At 35.6% G+C, this 21,689-nt stretch overlaps 1 protein-coding gene across 1 annotated transcript in view; it reads left to right on the top strand.

Moving 5' to 3' along the window:
- LOC149804461 (uncharacterized) overlaps positions 1-21,689 on the top strand; it is a 44,165-nt gene that overhangs the window by 10,901 nt on the left and 11,575 nt on the right. Inside the window, exons 3-7 of the mRNA XM_089940665.1 lie at positions 1,178-1,261; positions 6,838-7,654; positions 11,184-11,282; positions 15,726-15,919; positions 17,327-17,600. Coding sequence (XP_089796791.1) covers positions 1,178-1,261; positions 6,838-7,654; positions 11,184-11,282; positions 15,726-15,919; positions 17,327-17,600 — 1,468 coding nt within the window. The remainder of the gene's footprint in view (positions 1-1,177; positions 1,262-6,837; positions 7,655-11,183; positions 11,283-15,725; positions 15,920-17,326; positions 17,601-21,689) is intronic.

Here is a 21,689-nt window from a genome sequence, read left to right as displayed (position 1 = left end):
GAATGGAATTTTATCATTCCCACTTTGTGAATATATTAGTATATTACTTTGAATGATGCTACTTAATTACATGTAACTCCTCCTCCTCCCCCCCACAAAAAAAGAATAAATTATTGATTATACTGTTTATATTTCAAAGTCCATAGCAAAGAATTTTGTACTTTATTATGAATATCTTATTGTAGACATGTCAAAAAAATAGTTACCAAATTTGGTATGTTTCTTAAGAATATAAGAGTTGGTTCCCATACTCAGCATTTAAAAAGAATAAAAGGACAGAGGAAATGAACATATAATGGATTCTGGGACTAATATTATCAGTACCTTCAATCAATTCGTGTTTTATTTTGAGATATAGTCTTTAAGACTTTTATGACCACAAAGCTTTAATTGATTATCAGTTGTATTTTTAATAATGATTTAGATTACATGGATTTAATGGTACGGTCCTGGTTAACTTGGAGCTTAAATGGAAAGTTTTAGAAGAATTTACACTTTTTAGGTAATTTTAAAAAATATATTGTAGATGTATATGATTGATCATGCCATAATGCATGAGCCAGCAAAATCATGAAAATAAGTCAGTGTTCACAGAACATGAATGCCCCACCAGAGAGCTTAAAATGACCTAAATGAAAAATGTAACCAAGATGGGACAAGCACACTATGGTAACACTACATGCCTCTTCCACTATGGCGCATATGTCAGGGCTCAAGAAAAGTACTATGGTATCAAGTAAGGCTGCATAATTCCTGACAACATGCATCAGAATATCTCAGCACCTGTGCAACATTTCTAAAAACAGGTTTCTTGTCATTTTTGAATCAATATATTTATCTGGTTGTGTAAAAATCCATTTTCAAGCATCGCAAAAGCAGTTTGATTTTTGCGTATGCAAGTAAAATATTATCTCACTTGCTTTAATCTACACAAAGTATGAAAGACAACTTTAGATTTTTATCTGATTTCATGAAAATAACAATTTTGGACAAGTAGACTATTCAGTTCTGCACAAAAGGGATGGAAGTAAAAGTATCCCAATTAATGGCATTTCACAGACTAATAATTAGTTTGAACTAATTGTGTCTGAGAAATGTAGTTTATCTGTACATACAGCTGCTGTTAAGAACTCGTCAATACAAGGACATGTTAATGTATATTGACCTTTCTTTATAGGCTGCTAAAGACTTGGATGAAAAAACCAAAGACAATAAGAACAACAAGAAGATGGGGAAAAAGAGAAACCAAGATGACATTGAGGTTAGTTACATGTATTCTGAAAAGTAGAAAAAAAAATTGTCTTCTTTCCTAGTCCTAAAATATTTACCATATTTTTCATAGTGCACATTGATGCCTTTGTTCTAGATGTAAAGACATTTACTTGCACAACACCAAGTAATATGGTTCAGTATTGCCAGCTGAAATTGTATTGCAATATTGCTGACAGTATTGTTGTACATGGCAATATGTATTGCAACCAATCATCCTGTTTTGAACATCCTTCTTATAACAACAATCAACATGATTTGCTTTGTAAGGTTTTATTATAATGTTTAATTTTGTATCAGCTTTTATTATAATGTTTAATTTTGTATCGGATTTTATTATAATGTTTAGTTTGGTATCGGATTTTATTATAATGTTTAATATTATATCAGCTGTGTTATAATGTGCAATATTATACATGTATCAGCTGTGTTACTTCTTATTTTGGCAAACAATTACGATTAATTGTATGGACAATGCAATAGAGACTGTAGTATGGATCTTAAAAAAAAATAAGATCTACTTTCTTGAAGAATGTTGATGGAGGTGTGTAGTGAGCTTTCAGGTAGTCCCAGCAAAAAAGCTCATGTTATCAAAGCAGCTATGGCATACACAATTTAGCCAAAATGAGTCCAGAGAGTGCTCTTTGCCTGCTTATTAAGTATAAGCCAAAGTGAGTCCAGACAGTGCTCTTTGCCTGCTTATTAGGTATAAGCCAAATTGAGTCCAGACAGTGCTCTTTGCCTGCTTATTAAATATAAGCCAAAGTGAGTCCAGACAGTGCTCTTTGCCTGCTTATTAGGTAAGTATAAGATCTGGTTCAGACTTATTTAACAGTGATTAACTGTCAGCAATTACTAAGCCACTGGTTACAATATTCTTGCATGAGACCTAGCAGTTTTACAACAAGTGAGATAAATAGATATTTTGGGTTAAAATATCATGTGGAAGAATAGGTAATATGACTTGTATTATGGTAGTGTATTGATACATACTGAAAGCGATATAATACAAATACATCCACTTCCCAGACCAGTTTATAGCTACTTATTGGGCTTCATTTCTAAACAAAATACCAATAAAATGTTTTATTTCACACACACACACATATTTATACCACGTACATTAAAAATGACATGGCATTTAATGTGTTGGTATAACATAAATTGATATCAATACTATTGGTAAATCAAATTGTGATCCACCCATGGTGCAATGATACAAATATATAAACATTCTTTCAACTGCAGGCCTATATATCAATGATGAATTTATAGTCAAAGACAAGAGACAACATGACCACGTTTGAACCCTTTATTATTTATAATACCTCAAGAAAACATCTGGCATTTGGCCTGAACTCTCCACTTTGCAACAATAAAGTAACCCAATTAACAGCTTGTCAAACATACACACTTGCCTTAAATTCCATTATGCAGCCACACATCATTGCACCTCTTGCAACAATTGATGGGACAGTTCTAGTACCCACTACACTGGTTGTGTCTAGTTTCTGGTACTTACATATCCAAAACGGTATTTAAGAATCACTTGTTCATGTATGTTAAAAGCATGTGAGTACCATTTATAGTAACCAAGGCAATTTGTTCCCAATTCATAGGATCGCTTTGTACACAAAGTTTAGAGCTTTCGATAGAATTACAAGTGGAGAGCTTCATAAGGGTATAGGGCTTACATGGGGATAAATATTAGTAATTTACTAGTCTTCAAACACCTTGAAAATAATTTCATCAATTCAATCAAAATTTTCTCAGACAAATTATATGTTTTTATTCGACAAGTCAGATGGGCACCTCACTTATAATACAGGAGGGGCCCAATCTGAAATTTGAAGGGCCCTGGGCATCAGGCTATCAGATTTTTTTGAGCACTGGCTGTTGTTGTTTCTTAAACCTATTATGTGTTCAGAATTGATTATTAGTAATTAAATATGAAATGGCCAAACATCGCACCACCACCACCCCCTCTCTCTCTCTCTCTCTCTGGACCATTGTATCAAGATATGGGCAAAAATCCATGAAAATACTAGCATTGGGGATTTTTGCTTGTGTAATACAACAGTGTCTTTAAACCTATGAATGATGTGACCATGTGTACAAATGCAAGCACACATGGTTGAACAACCTGTCTGTTACTGGACTTTGACACTGTCAACAGGTCTCCACATCAATCTATTGGAGATGAAAGCTATATTCAAAGCCTTTCATTTTGGAGTGACCTTCATTCTTCAGAATGAGATGGAGCTCATCATCTCAGACAACTCCACGGTAGTGATATACCTGCTTAAAGAGTACCAAATCACTCCAACTCTACACTCGTGTCTCGGCATTCTGTCACTGGTGTACACAACACAACATCATCATCCAGATCATGATATACATGTATTCCTGGTAGATTCAGTGTTATGACCTGTTCTTCGTCAAAGAGGGAACACAGTCTCCATATATTGTGGTCTCTCCATTATTTGGTCTTATATCAGATTTGCCATCTATGGGTACATCTGATCATTGATCTTTTTACAACCACATGGAATCATAAACTGTACATCTGCATTTCTCATTTACCAGATCCCGAGCCTTGGTCTGTCGATGCTATTTCTCTTAGTTGAGAGGATTGTGGACCTTTGCCTACCCTCCTGCAGATGATCTTAGTTCATAAGAAAATATAGAATTTGATGTGTCTGAAGTGTAGAATGACTCTGATTACCCCTCTCTGCATGGATAAATCCTGGATCAATGATCTTCCTGATCTAATGATAGATCTATCCAAGAAGATCATACACGTCAGGCCAAATCTTCTCAAACAGCCTTGAACCCACATGTTCCATCCTAACCCAGACCATCTTCTTCACTTTTAGCTCTTGTCCAGAGATCTTGCAGCAGAAACAATTCAATCTTTCAGTCTTGGAAAGAATTGCTTGAACCAAAAGGACCTCCACCTTAAAAGCTTACAAAGCAATATAGCATATGTTCAGGGACTAGCTCAAAGACAAAATATCATCCTTTAAGTTCCTCTGTCCCCAAAAGTAGTGACTTTTTTTTTTTTCATGTTCGAGGAGAAAAGGTTGGCTCCGATTACTACTGAGGACATGTTCCATCATTATGGTAGGGAGGATCTTGGTGATAACAGAGACCTCAGTGATTTGTCCAACTTTGACTTGCATCGACCCAAATCACTCGCATTGTTTTCCTAATGTTTACTTGGTTTTGACTTAGCTTAATTCAAACAAATTCGAGCTTTACACAGGACCTTGCTGAAGCTCATTTCATACAAAACCTATTTCATAATAGTGCTCAATTTGGCTTGCAGAGTCCATGAATTACATGCCTGCTTCAGTTTTGATCAGATGGCTTGATGGTCCTTATGATGCAACCTGGTTTTGTTGCCAGGAATTGGTTGCATGAGATGGCATTCAAATAATCATCATATGCCCACCCACTCTTATACCTACATACATACATACATAACATAACATAAGAAACTTTCAAACAGGACTGGAATATTTGCTTAGAATATATTTAAAGCAGTCTGAGCCAGTTTGTGGAGCTCAAAGATACCTCTTTTTCCCCATTTAAACCTGGGAAAGAGGATATAACTCCTCAAGCCCTCTCATCATAGTGGAGGTGGGTAATATGCATGACATACTTTGACATATCACTAGAACAGAGTCACCTCATGAAGATTTCTGTGAGCCTTGCCTTGACCATCATATCTTTATAAAAGATATTGTCCAGGCCATCAGTAGGCATGTACAGTCAACCTTCTAGAGATTTATCTATGGGACTTTGCTCCACAGCAACAAACTCTGGATCTGGCTGACTCGGTCACACATGTGGCTGCTAGACCCAACTTACATCAGCATAACCTCAAGACAAGCACCCTGTGAACTTTCACTGGATTCACCCAGAAATTTTATGTGTTAAAGATCTCTATTTCTTTTCAGGTGTAAACCACATCACCTCCTGTCTCCTTGCAATTATGAGAATGGGTTTACCTTCACATGGGGAAGTCAATATTCTTCCCTCAGAGTTTACTTTTGGCATAGGTTGGATGTTCAACATGCCTTTTACATATTCTAACATAACTGTGCAGGGGTGAAAGATTGAGGATCAAAATCCTCTTCGTGTCAGAATTGAGGGTCAGACTGAGTAAAAGAAAACACAAAATTTTGGTATTAAAATTGGGTTCAGATTAAAAATTTGGGGGGTCTCTGAAGCACAGTTGAGGGTAAAGGGAAACAGTGATGTGATTGGGGAACATATCTGAAGGAGAAAGCTAATTTTTGGGTTAATTATGTTTCAACTAGAATACTTACCCAGTAACATTACTTTAATACCCTCCATCCTCCCTGCAATGTGCTCAGCTTAAACCAGCACCACCTGTTGGTGGCAAGGGAAGTTATGGGCAAGAGATATTGCCTATAAATTATAAAGTGAAAATGCAAATATTTTTATTTGGGAGGACTGGATTCAGGAGGTAGAATGGCTTATATTCCTAAGTTCACCTCACTTTCATATCAGTGGCAGAGTGGTCTAAAGCACTATCCATTACAGACCATTGCCATCTCACCTCTGTCTGCATAGGTTCAAGTCTCGGATTCAGCCAATGTGTGTATGTGAGAAAGCTTGCCAGTAGCTTCTCATGGGTCGGTGGTTCTTTCCGGGGTTTTCCCAGATTCTTCCTCCACCATTAATACTGGCCACCATGTATAGCCTATCATGTGCTGAAAAATGGCATTAAACCCTACTACAACAACATATCAATGACAAGACAGTAGTAGGATTAGGTTGACCAAATCCATCACAATAAATTACATTTATGGCTTTTTGTGAACTATTTGACTGTCTGAAAACATAGCCAATTCAGCAATGTATCACTTGAGGTTTAGTAATAGTAATGTTTACTTCAATTGTTTTAGGTTGGGTTATTTCCAATAAAGAACCATTATTACAAAAATGGAACTTCATTTGTTCTTATATCTTATCCATCAAAGGATTTTGATATATTGTAATCAGCAAGGAAGCTAATCAGTATCACTGGGGAGGAGGTACAAGATAAGGGAAACTAGTGCTGGGTCAATTTTTTCATTGGCTAGCAGGTCCAGCTCACATCAAATTCAACTGGCCCTCTCTTTCATATCTTTGACAAAACATTGGAACATACTTGGCATCAGGAAATATTGTCAGATGAAACTTAATGAATTAATAACATTTATTTAATAAACATTTTTGGACACTTTAACTGGCACCATGGGCCAGTGGCTAAACAGCCCCTGTAAGTAGCTGGATGTGACCTGCACGTTGAGTCCACCCCTGAGCTTATTCCAAATCCAAAGAAGGTGGAATAAAATGGTATTGGAAAAAAAAACACAAATAAACAACTTTTATTTGTAGTTAATCAATGTTGTAGACAAATGGGAAAACATGCCAAATTGATATCTCTAGTTTCCACCAAAGCAGGCTTGACAAATATTTAAGATTGAATCAATAAATGAGGTATTAAATAAAATTTGGAACTTGGATCAAAATTTGTTTTATTTTCATTTTCAGGGTAATAGTATTGAGGAGGAGCCACAGCCAAAGAAAAGGAGAAGTAACTTTGACAAAGCTATAAGTATTAAATCAAACAGAGAAAAGGCTACCAATGTTGGTATGGAAAACACAGCATCTGTAACAAATACCACTGCTACTCCTGAGGTAAACTCTGACACAAAGCCAGTTGCTGCCAGGAAGGCTTATACCCCAATGGATCTGACTAGCAAAGGTCTTCTTCGTCGTGGTGAGACCCTTAACTCTTTGAAAAAATGTACCCCTATTAAAAGTGGGACCAACAAGACATCTGGGTCAACTCAGTCCACTCCAAGAACTAGTACCATAAAGAGTGGGGAAACTAAGACCACTATGTCAGATGTACCAAACAGAAGGAGTACATTTGAGAAAGCCACAGCCCCTCAGCTTCTGAAGACCACATCTGATGAGGACTCCACACCATGTAAGAAAAGGAGAGAAACATTTGAGAAGGCACCTACACCAAATCTTCAAAATGTAACACCTCAGATAGAGTCCAAGTCTGATAAAAACAACACCGCAGAAAATATTTCAAGTGTCACACAGCTTGGTAGTTCACCCAATTTTCCCTCAGGACGGAAAAGGCGAAGCACTTTTGAGAAAGCACCCACACCAGAATTATCTGGTTTGACACCAACATTGGATAGTAAAGAGTGGGAAAGATCAAGTCAACTATCAACACCCAAATCTGCAAGTCCAGGGGTCCAACACATGTTAGATGCTATGAAGCCAGAAATGGATGATGCAGAGATGAAAAAAAGTTTAATGTCTGTTCTGGACAAAAAAGTTCAAAGCAAAAGTAGGCAGTATATCAAAATATCTGTTTTTCTATAACTATCTATCCAGAGGTCTCACTAGGAGTCCAGGACTCCTATTTTGGAAAAAACAGTAGTCCCACCAGCAAAAGTTGCAGTCCCCTGCAATATGCATATTGGGCATATATCTGAAGAGGCTAAATGTCCAGATGAGAAGAACAATTGGTTGTCATTGAGTTTAATTTTCCAAATTCTTTACACCAGTGACATATAGCTCTTGTTTGTCCATTAGAGTGAGACTGAATTTTGTCAATTCAAGGAAAGGCCTTATTCCAAACACTAAGCCAGGCATCACACACTTTCTTACACTTGGCTACTATTCCATCCACACTGTCAGTTCTAGCAACTTTAGCACTCTTCTGAATCTCCTTACAATCTTTGTCAATTTTTGCCCTTTAAAACCAAAATACTTATCCAAATTTGCAAACTGCATTTTTTCTAAGTCTTGACATGTCTTGATTTTGAGATCATATGCACTACTTATTTGGCTACACATGGGAATGAATAAGATAATAAAAGCTAAAGTTGTTCACTTGATGTACTCTTAAAATGACCACATGCTCATCTTTGGGTCTTCATGCCTCAGAATTCAGTCATTGTAAATATCAGCACATTTTCCCACCACTCAACAGCCAGTCTAAATCTTTGAACTTGCTGCTCGGCTATTGGGTCATGTTCTTTTGATGTACTCTTATCATGACAAATTATACATCATGGGGGTCTTACACTGAATTCTGTCATTGTAAATATCAGCACAGCTAAAATGATCAAGTGATCAACACATTTTCCCACTCAGCAGGTGGTTGAAGCAGGACTGGCAAGCCTTTGAATTTGCTGTCCATCTTTTGCGTGTGTACAGATGACTCTTGCATAAGGGATTTTCTGCATACCAGATACAAAATTTGTGTCCAATTATGCATGATTAAGCATTTCTGAGATCTTATTTTACTTGAAAACGTTGCAGGTTTTGTTGGGTTTTTTTTAAAATTTTATTTCTATCCATGAACATATGCAGTTAAGCAGAGTAAAGTTAACATTTTTTATTCTGTACATTAAAATGAGTTAGCTGCAAATTTAGATAATTTGAATGTGTTTTTAGTGATATATCCTATGGTCAAGTGTCTATTTCAGATGTGAGGAGAGTCACAAAAAAAATGAGCTGTTGATTTAAAAAATGCACATTTTCTAAACCAGATTGTTTTTTAATTCAATGCAATAATGTCATATTAAAGGTTAAAAAAAAATGAATTTCATCCAGGACAAAACCTGGAAATTTTTGTTTCAAAATGTGTAGGAACCCTGAATCTTAGACCAGGTTTCATTGCCATTAATTGTTGCAGGCACATTGGAATCTACCTTGGCTATTTTCTGCAAGACTAAAATATGCCTTGGATGTAGATCAGTAAAATAATTTACATAAAATGTGCATTTTGTTCACCTGAAATTTCGTTGCAAAGGAGAAAAAAACAATCTATTTATACAACCGTAGCTATTTCTGCAGTTGGATTGACTCTAGGATTGACAGAGATGTTTATAACAGTTATGTTTGATCATTCATAATATTTTGTTCAATCCTTGTTTTGTAAATAACCATAGTTGTCAGAATGGGAGGTATCAACGTATACTCATGGTATGATTCTTGACCTCACAGTTGCAAATGATTTGAAAACCCCAATTTGCCAAAAAATGTTGAATAAAACAACAATTATCTATCAAAACTGATCAGCATGACAAAGCTGAAAAGTTCTTTTTTCTAAACTTCAAGACATAATGGTCAGAGTTATTTTGCCTAAATTGTCTCATCACATGCAACCAACGTACAATGGGATATTTTTTAGCTACCTGTACAAAGTACATAGAGGTTATGCTACACTGCTGCTGTGTTAGTGGTGGTGGTGGTGGTGTTTAGTGTACATGTTCTACCTTTATGCATTTGATCTTGTGGCACTGATTTAGGGTGAAGCACCCATGTGGAAGGAAGGTAACTGACCTTCTTTGCATCATATTTCAAACTTCCTAGGTAAAAGTTGGCTACATTTATATACCAGTACACTAATGACTTTGTTGTTTACAGGTTAATGCTAGTGTAAGTTTTGTCCTCCAGTTCTATCTCTAGCTCTATCCACATGAGATGCAGTCAGTGTATTCCTTGCATCATTCTTAACTGCCCCACAAGATAGGTTTCCATGACCTACTTATGGTTTTCTTATTTATAGGTTGACTTTGCAGATTTCGAGCTATTGATATACTATGTTCAGGGAACTTGGTCAGGTTATTCTTGCATCTTTCTTAACCACCCCAAATTGGTCATGGTGACCTATATTTCTTAATCTTGTGATTTTTCTTGTCACATGAATCCAAGTATAATGGTTTTCAACCTTCTGGCAGATCTCCAGCTATAGGCATGGTATATATATGGAACTTTGTCATGATTTTTGTGCTTTATTGTACCCCTAATTAACGGAAAGTATGTCACTTTTACTTAACTTTTCTTCAACTGGTTACTTTTTTTGTATGCTGGTTATCTTAGTGTCAAACAAACACTGGTGTATCAATTAGTTTTCTTTCTGACAATTCTTAGTTTATTTACCTTAACCCTTTACCTCATAGATCATATTTACAAAGTGCAGCACACTATAAATAGAACACCTGTTACCTAGTCGACTGTATGCATATGGTTGCCTGTGAACTGTTAAGCAGTATAGTGTATGTTACGTTTAACAGCAATTTTAACCATTTTACATTTTTGGTACACATCTATTATATGTGGAAAAAAGTCTGATTATTATAGCTGTGTAATTATTTATCACAGAAGAATTTTTTATGTGCTTTAAAATCTGGAGAGAACTCGTTCACCGTCATGTCAGTGAGGCCGCGTGACGAACTGTAGCTGCCATTTCCCATTCTCGAAATTTAGAAGTTTTTCATCTGCATCTACATCACTAAGTCATCTGAATTTGATAATTTATAAAAACTAATTGCTGCCTACATCAATATCAGAGCCTTTACTCTTTCATAGTTGTGATTCTAATCGTGAAAACTTCGTAAGTACTGAATGAAATCCGCGACCGTCATTTTGGAGAATGGAGATTACAACCCAGTTACTTTAAATAGCAGATATCAACCAGTGCATAAACAGTGACCACGTGATCTGACGTAATTGTCATTTGCAGAAATGAATGTAGTATCTAATAAGGGGTTTTCCCCAAAGGTGGTGCTACAAAAACCGGCTTAAAATGGCTGATGTTTACAGCCGACATCAAAAGGTGCTTCCATGCGACTTTTGTAGAGGCATCAAAAGGCGCTTCCATGCGACTTTTGTAGAGGCGTCCAAAGACAGTTGCATGAGGTAATGGGTTAATATCTAAAGAAACTATAGAACCTAAACTAAAAAGTTTTATACAAACTAGTATCTTCAACTGTTGGTTTTAAATTATTATTGTACAGTGTGTTGCATAGGCATGAGTCATTCTTGTTCCTCACAAACTTATAACTTGTCTTTTCTTTATCTAGTGTCAGATAATGCTGGATCTTCAGTTGCCTCGAGTGGTATTCCTCGCTTTGTAGCATTTCTTTCACAGAGAAAGGGACAAAAGAAGCCTGTAACACCAGGTAAGACTTGTAAGATTCTTTGTATTTACTGTAGCTTCACTGATTACAGACAAAGCCAGAATATATTTTTGTATAACTTGTCTTCATCCGTCTTTATTACCATTTTATAAGCTACTTTTTCACACATTTATGGTACATTTTTAGTGAAAATAGGAAAGAAATCTTCTTTGCGAGGAAAGAGACTATGAATATTTTATATTTCATTTAAAAACAGGATGGTGGTGATAATGTTGAAATTATCTCCGTGCATTAATATCATAAAGATGGCATCATTATAATAGTAATGACAGTCACCCTATTGCCATTTTGATCCTGTAGAAATCGTCATTTTTTGTGTTCCACTTTACTGCATTTAATTGTGTCCTTCAAATGAAAGTCTCCCCTCAATGTCATCGGGTGATAATTTATTGTTGACAAAAGTTGTCAGTATTGACTATTAAGAACTTTTTACAAATGTGTGTAAATAAAATCATTTTTATCTTTTATAACAGCTAATGTATGGTCCACACATTCTTTCTTCTGTCTGTTTGCATACGAATTCCAGAATGATTAGCTGTCACATTTATTCAGCCATTTATTGGTATTATCAATGTAGGACTCTCAATGTCAAAATTACCGTAATTAATTGCATGGAATGGTTTCTTATTGTAGTATCATTGACAAAGGCTACAAAAATAATACTGTATACGGTCAAAGAAACAAGCTATGATAGAGCTACAGGCAACACCCATTTCCCAGTGAGCTGCACCCATCTACATTTAATTTCCTATTGAGCTCTACCCATCAAATGTAGTGTTAGTTTGAGCAAAGACACATTAATAATTTTTGACCCAAATGTAGGTCACATGTTGGCCTTAGCAAAGGGGCCCATTCTCACAGTATGTACTATGACTTGATCCTTGTGGTTGAGATATATGTAGTATAAGGCTTTGGTAATACAGGTTTTCTTTTCTCATGGTTCACACAATCTTGACAAGTGCTTAAATTTTGGTGGTTACCTTGAAAAGTGTTTGAATCTGAGGTCAGCTTCAGAAAGTACTGGAAAAGTTTATAAAAACACTCATTAGTGTTCCAAAAGAGCTTGAATTTTGAACAGATTTATTTAATTGAAAAATACTAATTTACTGATATAAATATCAGAAATGAAAATAAAGGATCCGTTTACCAAGTTAGAAACCCAATCCTGAAATTTTAATTCGGTGTTTTATTGCTTACATATTCATTAAGACTTCCATTTGGCTTGCTTATATGCTTTTTAACCCTTAAAGTGCTATATTGTTTTCCAGTACAATATCCCTCAATGCTGAATTGTTTGAGAGAAAAAAGAAGAAAACTGCACGGTTTTTAAATTGCACGTATTTCAATAAATATACACAATAGATACACAAACCCTATATGAAAAATGATGGTGGATGTCTAAACCTTAAGATTAGCATCAAGGCACATGTTTGAGTTTAACATATTTGCATGTACAGGTAAAATGACAAGCTATGATTGTATTTCATCTGTATTTTTGTTTGATTTTTAATGGAAAAATTCAAATATATCTAAGAATTATTATTCTCTATTAGTTCAACAATGTACATGTAATGTCTGTCACAATGGTAGATCTAAATTGTGAAAATCACAAGTAAAGAAAAGGTAACAGTTTTGTAAACATCCACTCCATGAATGTCAGAGGTAAGTTTAGACCCCCAAAGTCAGTAATAAATGTTCATGAAAATTTTTCACTTGTTATTTATTCTAATATCAAAACTGAGGTTCATATCTGGTGAATAAACCTCAGCAAATGCTTCATTTTTTTCAGTGATTGGGCATATCTTGTGCAAAGGGTCACTTTGATTGTTCTTATTGTCTGCCAGGTGTAAATTGCTTAGAATAGCTAGAAATCTCTCCCATACTCATATTTTTGCTGAAGTATGGGGTTGATATCACATCAGCAGTAGCTAAGTTGGAATCGAGATCAGATTTATGTACCAAACCCATTGCTATAATCAATGCAAAAGAGTCTTAGCTGCTCAGGTGTGACAGGCTGCCATTTCTTCATGTGACTGTTCTCCTTCAAGTCTGCCCCATGAACTCTCTGATCTGCATAACAATTTGTTTGATCTACTATCAGATGCAATAACTCATCATAAAAAAGTCTTAAATAGTCGATAGGTTCAGTATTCGTCATCTTGACATTTAATTTTGAATTACCAGTGAATGCGAGGTTGACAGGCATGCCATCTTTTTTTGTCCATTCAGCATGTACATCCGACTCAAGTTCCACGTCAATTCCTGGCTCAAAATCACTCTTGGGTATTTCCATCAACACTTTGCCACTCCAATAATTTCATCCTCCTCAAATCCTTCAAAATCGTTGTCATCATCGTTATCAGAAGCCAGTATTTGTTGCAAGAAATAACTAGCATTCAGCGTCAGCCATTTTAATTTTTTCCAGGTATTACATGCTCAAAAGCGAGTATTTATAAAACTTCTCCTCTAAATGCATAATAAAGTACAATGGAATGCTTGTTCCGGACCTCTATAAACCAATCAAATACAGTTTTACAAGCAGTCATGGCTAGTTAAAGTAATATGAAGTGTACATTGTTGCTTACCAGGAAAACGCCTTAAGTCACAACAAGCACTGCGAGACATTGACTGACAGAGCAGCTGATGTTGTGACTAGCACTTTAAGGGTTAATATTCAGCCTCATTTGAGATTTTAAGTACCACATGATGTAAATGGACATAAATAAATGGTTGTTGATTGGGACATTAGGATTGTAATCACCTCATGAATGAATGTTGTGTATATAAGTATAGTCCAGTGACAAACGGTTATGTGTTGTTTACCATAAGATGTTAGATAAAGAAAGTAGTCACTTCATCTCGTACCTACAGTAGGAACGTCACAATCCACTTACTTATGCATCATGGCATTGTTGCAACTAAAATCACTCAAATCAGTAGAAAACTGCACGTAGAAAAATATATTATTTTTAAGTAAAAATTGATGAAGAAATACCACTGAACTTGCACAAAGTGCAAAATCACCAGGATCTGGCAACTCTGGTGAAAATGTATTTGCATTTGACCTTAGCTCTAATGATATGACTCGATTGTCTTAAACTAAGTAACATAAAGAAGAAAAACCAATAACTTTATTAAAATCAACAAATACATTTATTTATCTAAGTTACAAAGTAAGAAGTTTAGAAAAACTTTGAGTGTTGTGAACTAAATCCCAATTAATCATAAAAGTTCTATTACAAGTCCAAAAAATATAGTGTTCCATATTAATTAAAATACTTTTGATTGAACTAATGTACCAAAAAGTCTTGATTTATCACAATGATATAACCCAGAATGTCTTGGAATGAATTCACAATAATCCCAAAATAGTAATGAGGACTTTGTAATTCCAATTAATAATTTTTAAGGATTTCACAGTCTGAACTTAAAAAGGAAATGAAGTAATTTTATGTACCTCAACCTTATATTAAAACCTATATAGCTAAAGTAACCTTGGCTAAATCAATACATTCAGGATCTTTGAATTTGTATGGAAGTGTAAAAATCATACAGAGAATGAAATATTGACAGAAAGAATTTAGACTTTATTTTGCCTAAAATGAAAATCTCAAGTAGAAGTTATGAACACTGGTAAGAAAAGAGTGCTAACTCTCAAACTAATATAGATGAGATGACTGTACTTCTGTAGCCATGCCACAAAGCCCCTTGAGGTACAATATCTTTATCTAGGCCTGGTTTAATAGAGATCTTGCATAAAAATTAAATACTTAATTCTTATATATTGTGGACTCTACATATTGTAATTAATGCTCTCCCGTGCTTAAATTATTTATAGTGCTTGAAATTTTAAACCTTGAAAATTGCTTCTGTATGAACCATGTTTCTTCTAGAATGGATGATGATGCATTTTAAGATTAAAGGAAGTAAATTTAGAGATTGGAACAGACCTTGATCCGCTTAGTAAGCACTCACATTGATCAGTTAAAAACAAAATTGTATTGGATTTACAAAGATTTCAAAAATTGGACCGCAGAGAAGGAATACAGACCCAATCACATTTTTTTTAACGGTGATTCAAATTGTATGTTGATTTTATAAATCCTTGTTTTATTACTTTTATTTGTTATCTTTTCACGAAAGATGGCCTCTTACAAGATAGCCTTTTACAAGAATAGCTAATGTACTAATGAGCTACATTCTATATTTTAGTAGTATTTATCCTTAGTGTCATCTAATTATGCAAGATAAGTTAAACTTAAGTTTGCATCTTTTTTTGCTATATAATTATCACCAAAATTGGAAGTCAAATAAAGGCAGTAGATGCTTCCAATACCCTATCAATTTCATTCACCACCAGCACCAGGGCCTTTGTAGTAGATTTTTAAAAAATGTATTATTCCTGACATCTTTACTGCCATGTAGGAAACAAGGACTGGGAGAAGATTCACAAAAAGGAATTTAAGAAGTTTGATTCCATAGATGTCTACCTGCAGAAGAAGAAAAAGAGGGCAGAAGCCATTACAGCCTCAGTCAAGAAGACACAGAAGTCACTGCATCAGTTCAATGTGGCTGTGGATAAGTTGAGCAGCCATAAGACACCCAACAATGAAAATAAGGTATGTGACAGTAATCATGTTTGTCTTTGTGCATTTCTGATTTTTATTCATCCAACCATACAGACTGCTCATTAATCTTGCATGCAGGTCTTAGAGTATGCCGATAAATAAGCCCTTCATCCGTGATGATATTGATTTCGGGTGAGGGGCTGTTATCACATATTCATTAAAAGCTGCAATATATGCATCCAAAAAATGGCTGCACACATCAGTGTACATGTTATACACTTATCAGTATTTCTCATGGCTGTGCAGCTACCATCGGCTGAAGGGTTCTTTTGGTGACATGTAGATTATATTTCCTGAACAAATCATATGTTTGGTGACTTGTAAATCCACCTGGAATAGCACAACCATCTGTCCTGTGGCCATTTTAAATTTCGTGCTTGATATGGCTGTTACGGGTTTGTTCCAGAATCATTTGCATGCAGCAGAATTGCACATTTTAATGAACAGATGACATTAGACCAACAACATCATCCATCAGTATCAACACAGATTTGTGGGGTTGATTTACCAGACTAGTCTTAGAGCATTTTGGGAATGTCAAGATTGATTAAGTGCAAATGATTGAATGAATATAAAATCTTAAGAATAAAATTAGATTTAATAGTTAATCTTGATTCCGGCTCATCAGTTTGATAATCATATGTTTGGCTTAATGACAGTGTGTACAAAAGTTACATGAATTTAATGTACAACTGAGTTTTTTCCTAAAGGCTTTTTATACCTTTAAATGTATTCAGGGTTAAAGACATCACCACCCACCCACTCACTTTTTTAATTCTGAAACTGAACCTAAAGTCATGCATTGAGAAAAGACTAAAAGTAATACATCAAGAAAACTGCCTAAAATAATGCATTGAGAAAAAGCTAAAGTAATGCCTCAAGGAAACAGCCTAAAGTAATGCAGTAAGAAAAGACTAAAGTAATACACTGAGGAAAGACTAAAGTAAAGCCTCAAGGAAACAACCTGATGTAGTGTACTGAGGAAACAGATGAAAGTTTTTCAGCAGGGTTCAGTAAGTGTGTCCTTGTGAAACAATAATTCCCCAGATTGTACATGATAAAGACAGACCTTGAGAGTCATGAAACTAAATCTTTTAAATTATAACCTGATAGCTGTCATATCTAAAATACTTTGCAAAACATTACCCACAATTGTAAACATGGCACCAGCGTTTTAGTCATTTCGAGTTTTAACTTGTCAACATTCAAAACACAGGTGCAACATTATGCAAGTTTGAGATAAACGCACAAGAAAAACCAATGATGCATACTTGTCATTAAATTAGGAGCATGCACTTCTATTGAATGTTGTGTGCTCTCAGAGTTTTATTTACCCATATGACACTGATGTTAAACCATGATGTAATTAATTCAGATATTTCTTGTCATACTTTCCAGTTGAATAACAGGGCTTCACATGCCAGATCTACACTCTTCAAGTCACCGGCTCCCCAAGCAAAGTCAACACCCTTCAAACCGACAGTGGTGAATATTGAGAAGATCAACCTAGACTTTGCCTCCATGCAGTCTCCCAAAAGCATGCTACGGAAAACCACAGGATCAGCCGTCAGGAAAGAGCAGAGAAAATCTGGTCCACAGACCAAGACAACTGGTTCAGCTCTTAGAAGATCAGGAGGAGAAGGCAGTGTAACAATACACAGGAGGTCTACCAGTAAGATAAATATAGTATTTTATTTTACTCAGGCTCTCAGCATTTTCTTTCCATCCACTCTTAGCTGTAGCACCTATATTTCTAGCCAAATTACATCAAAACAAGCAGTATGGAGGCATCTTTGGATGTGGTATACCCAGCATTAAAACTGGGCTGCTGTCACCTTTCCAGGATTGATTCAACATTGTTAAAAAAAATACAATTTCAATACCTTTTTTCTTTTTGTTGCCATAAAACTGAGGGTGTATCATATACCAAAAATGTGTGAATGGCTTTCATTTTAATGTTTATTTAGCATTGCATTGATCTAGTGCCATTCGTATGGGGTAGGGTGGGGATCTTGCAGGTTTAGTTTCACTTTTAACTGTTTTGTCTCAGAAGTATGTGACATTGCTTACCTTTCTGAGACATAAATTATCCTTGTCTGTATAATAAAAATTCCATCCTTCCATTTGATGGGAAGTTCAAAAACTTTCGGAACTAGGAAGAACACTTATCCAGTCTGTTCTCCGTATTAAAGGTCTAATTGCAATGGCCATCCTCCTTTTACATAAGACATCTTGGAGCAATTGAATTTTTCTTGCATTAAAGAATAATTGTGTTTCTCATGTCAATACATGACTTTTACAGTTGACTTCTGAATTAAAATTATTTGAGCAGATGGGTCATTTTAAACTTCAAAAACATATGCGATGAGAAAAGAACAAACCAACACTACTTTACAAATATGAAAAGAAAAATAAGAGTCATGTAATACAGTCCCAGACTGAGCATATTGTCAGAATTTGTGGACTTGACAATCATTTGGTGAAAGTTAGACATGTAGAATAGTTAGTGTTGAATATAAATAATTTATCATGTTTTGTGTTTGTATTCTGGTTCTAATCCACAAGGATTTTGCCCATATTTGCCATTAGTATCAAAAAGTAAACATGTAGTTTTCATACCGTGTACTTAAGTTATGGTATGTAATTTATAGATTACACTTTTTATGCTCAGATTACACTTTTTTGACACTCATATTAGAAACAACTATGCCTATACCTCTCTCAGGATTGGCATGTATGATTGCAGCATGATGCCTCTGTGCTAGACTTCACTATAAAATGTTACACTGCAGACATGGTAACAATATGACTGGAAAGTTGTTAAAGCTATGTTAAAAATCCAAATAACCCACACTATCATGTGCTGAAAAATGGCATTAAACCTACCACAACCAACCAACCTTCTTCTAGGAACACAGAATGTGACTCCAGAATTAGTTACCTTAGGAAGATTTCACTTGCATCCTCTCCAGTCCCTGCTTCTAGTAAATTGGAAACTGCACAAAAACCCACTATTGGCCTGGTTAACTCTGGGAACTGATTTTTATCAGCACTGAGTCGGTGGCTAGATCAGGATTAGTCCCTGACCAGAGTTATGATTTACTATCAATAAAGATACCAGATTCGGGATGGCGTGCTCACTTGGAGCCAGGGAGATATTTCTTACAGTGAACTTTAGTATTCATATGAACTTGTTTAACCCAGCCAGAGTGCTTTAACCTCTTAAGGCATCAATGTGTTAGGGTTGCCTTGAACAACATATCATTAGTAGTGTACCGCAGGCATCAGGGAGGTACACCTGTTCCTTCTCTTTGTATGGAAGTCTGCAAGCTTTCATCATCTTGAAAAACAGACTGTCCAGATGGATTCTTGTAGTCCTAACGGAATTATTTCTGTACCAATGGTAGCAGATATGCTTTATCAACTGTGGGGAAGACTGTTAGTGGACTACATGTCTTCAGTACCAGATCAGAGAGCCTGATTGGTAGATACTCTCAGTCTGAAGTGGCATCTTCTGCACACTTAATGCCTTATCATCTTTCAAAATTATTCCACAAATTCTCTACCAAGTTAGGATGTTCATGTCCTGACTCATCCTGATAGCCCCTCTGTGGCCACAATGGTCATAGTTTAAGGATATACTGGAAATGTCAGTAGACAAACCCAGGTTTTCACAGATAGATAGTCCTGCTGTTGTAGCTCAGTGGGTCTCTCCCACAGATTAATCCACCGATTCTCCACCTTCACAATTGGCTCATCACAAATAATTGTTCTGCCCTATTTTTTGAGAGAAGTTGTAAATTGCTTCTCTCATACTATTTGGCAATCCACTTCCAAAGTTAACAATGCAGAGTGAAGAATCTTCTGTAAATGGTGCAGTAGGAAACGCATTGATTCTAGCTGTCTCTCATGGTTGCAGAGATGAGAATAGTATTGCTGCCGTTAAGAGCCATAAGGCAACCCTTTGCAACACACAAGTTCTCTAAGAGTTCCAGACCCTCATATTTATGGTCTTGTTGGGTATTTTGAGCTTCAGGAACCACTCTTATTCATTAATGTCTGGATAGAACTTTTCATTCCTACTTTTGGCATTATCAAAAAGGTAGTTTTGATAATGAACCTTTGAAAAATCTTCCTTTGAGAACTCTACTCTTTAGACAGCCTCCCTCCTGTCCTCAGTGTCAGCAAGGATGGCAGTGCAAGATAAGTTATTTACAGATCAATGTTAATTGATTCATTTTCTCTTATTTGTACTTCGCTTCCTGACTAAGAATTCGCTGCCTTCATTATCTCCAGTTGCAATTGAAATTCCTAGTCTCAGTTCTATTAGTGCTGGGAATAATTAAGATAGGTTCCTTTGCCCATCTAAGGCCATAAGGTTTTATTTGGCTTCTGAATGAAGAAGGAAAGGTTGAAATCACCTCTAACTCTAAAGAGTTCTCAAGATATTTTGTTGCCCATTATTTTACGTAAATTGGCCTCACTATTTCGAGAACATGTCAATCCACCACCAAGAGACCTTTCCCTGAGGTTAGGACTTTTGCTAGATCTTAGAATCACTCCTCTTTGGATGAATTTGTGAGAGCAGCCTTCTGGCGGTCTAGCACTGCCCAGTTATCCTTCCATCTTCAATCTTTTGGAGTACCAGAGCAAAGCCATTTACTCAATGGATCTTATGATGACAGCAAAGCATGTGCCCAATCTGTCTGTTTGAGATCATAAACCTTCCTCCTTACGGGTAAATTTAGAAATGCAGTAGTAGCAGGTGATGTATTATCAAAAGTGAAGCATGGTTGCATGACCTAATTTTATTCCTTTGATAAAAGAACTTTTAAGTTAGAGAAATAATTTGCATTTGTCTGATACTGTTTGCTGTAAATTTGAAAATGACCATGATTAGCAGTGTGTAAATGTAAAACCATAAATGAATCATGCTATCTAGTCAATGTTTCGTAGGTGCTTGCAAATATCAGGAGAGTAGTAAGTGTTTCGATGAGTGAGATGTATAATGCTCTTACCTTAGAATCAAGTGAAATCATAACTGGTCACAACATTCCTAAGCTTTGGATTTTTTAAATTATTATTATTATTATAGATATCAGTAAGGACTAGAAGAGTGAAATACATGCAATTGATGTGAGGATGTACAGATGCCTGATTTACACTAATTTCTGAAAAATCACAGAAAAACCAACCTTTATGTCTTCAACACACAACCCACCACCACCTCACTCTTTTTTTTTTTTTTTTTTTTTTTTTTTTTTTTTTTTTTTTTTTTTATATATATGAGGGATATTTACTTGTGGTTAAAGTAGTGGCGATATTGGCTATCATTCCAAGTTACTCAAAATCTGGCTTGTAGAGATGAATGGTGATAATAAATTCTATAGCAGACTTTATGAACAATGATTTTTTTAAAAATATAAATCATTTTTATCAACTCGTACAGCTGAACCAATTTTGAAAGATTATCCCCATTGGCAGAAATCATGTTTTCTTAAGACAGGTGGGCTTCCATGCAGGTCCGAACACTAAAAAATCAATTAATCTGCACGGAGAATCTGCAGTCTCAAAAAATATATCAGCTGTCCTTATTGACGGGTTTTGCTCAAGTACCATGACTTTGATATAGTAAAGAATGTTCCTTTTAATTGCTTTATGGGGGGAGGGGATGCCCTTTCACTGGAGCCGACACATTTCTTAGCTTAACTGTCTAAATTTATTTTCTGCGTGATTATTGTTTACAATGACTAGGGAAGAT

The sequence above is a fragment of the Sinohyriopsis cumingii genome, chromosome 2, assembly GCF_028554795.1.
Source record: "Sinohyriopsis cumingii isolate HCF-2022 chromosome 2, ASM2855479v2, whole genome shotgun sequence".
NCBI lineage: Eukaryota > Metazoa > Mollusca > Bivalvia > Unionida > Unionidae > Sinohyriopsis > Sinohyriopsis cumingii.
This window is presented reverse-complemented; position numbering and strand designations above follow the sequence as displayed.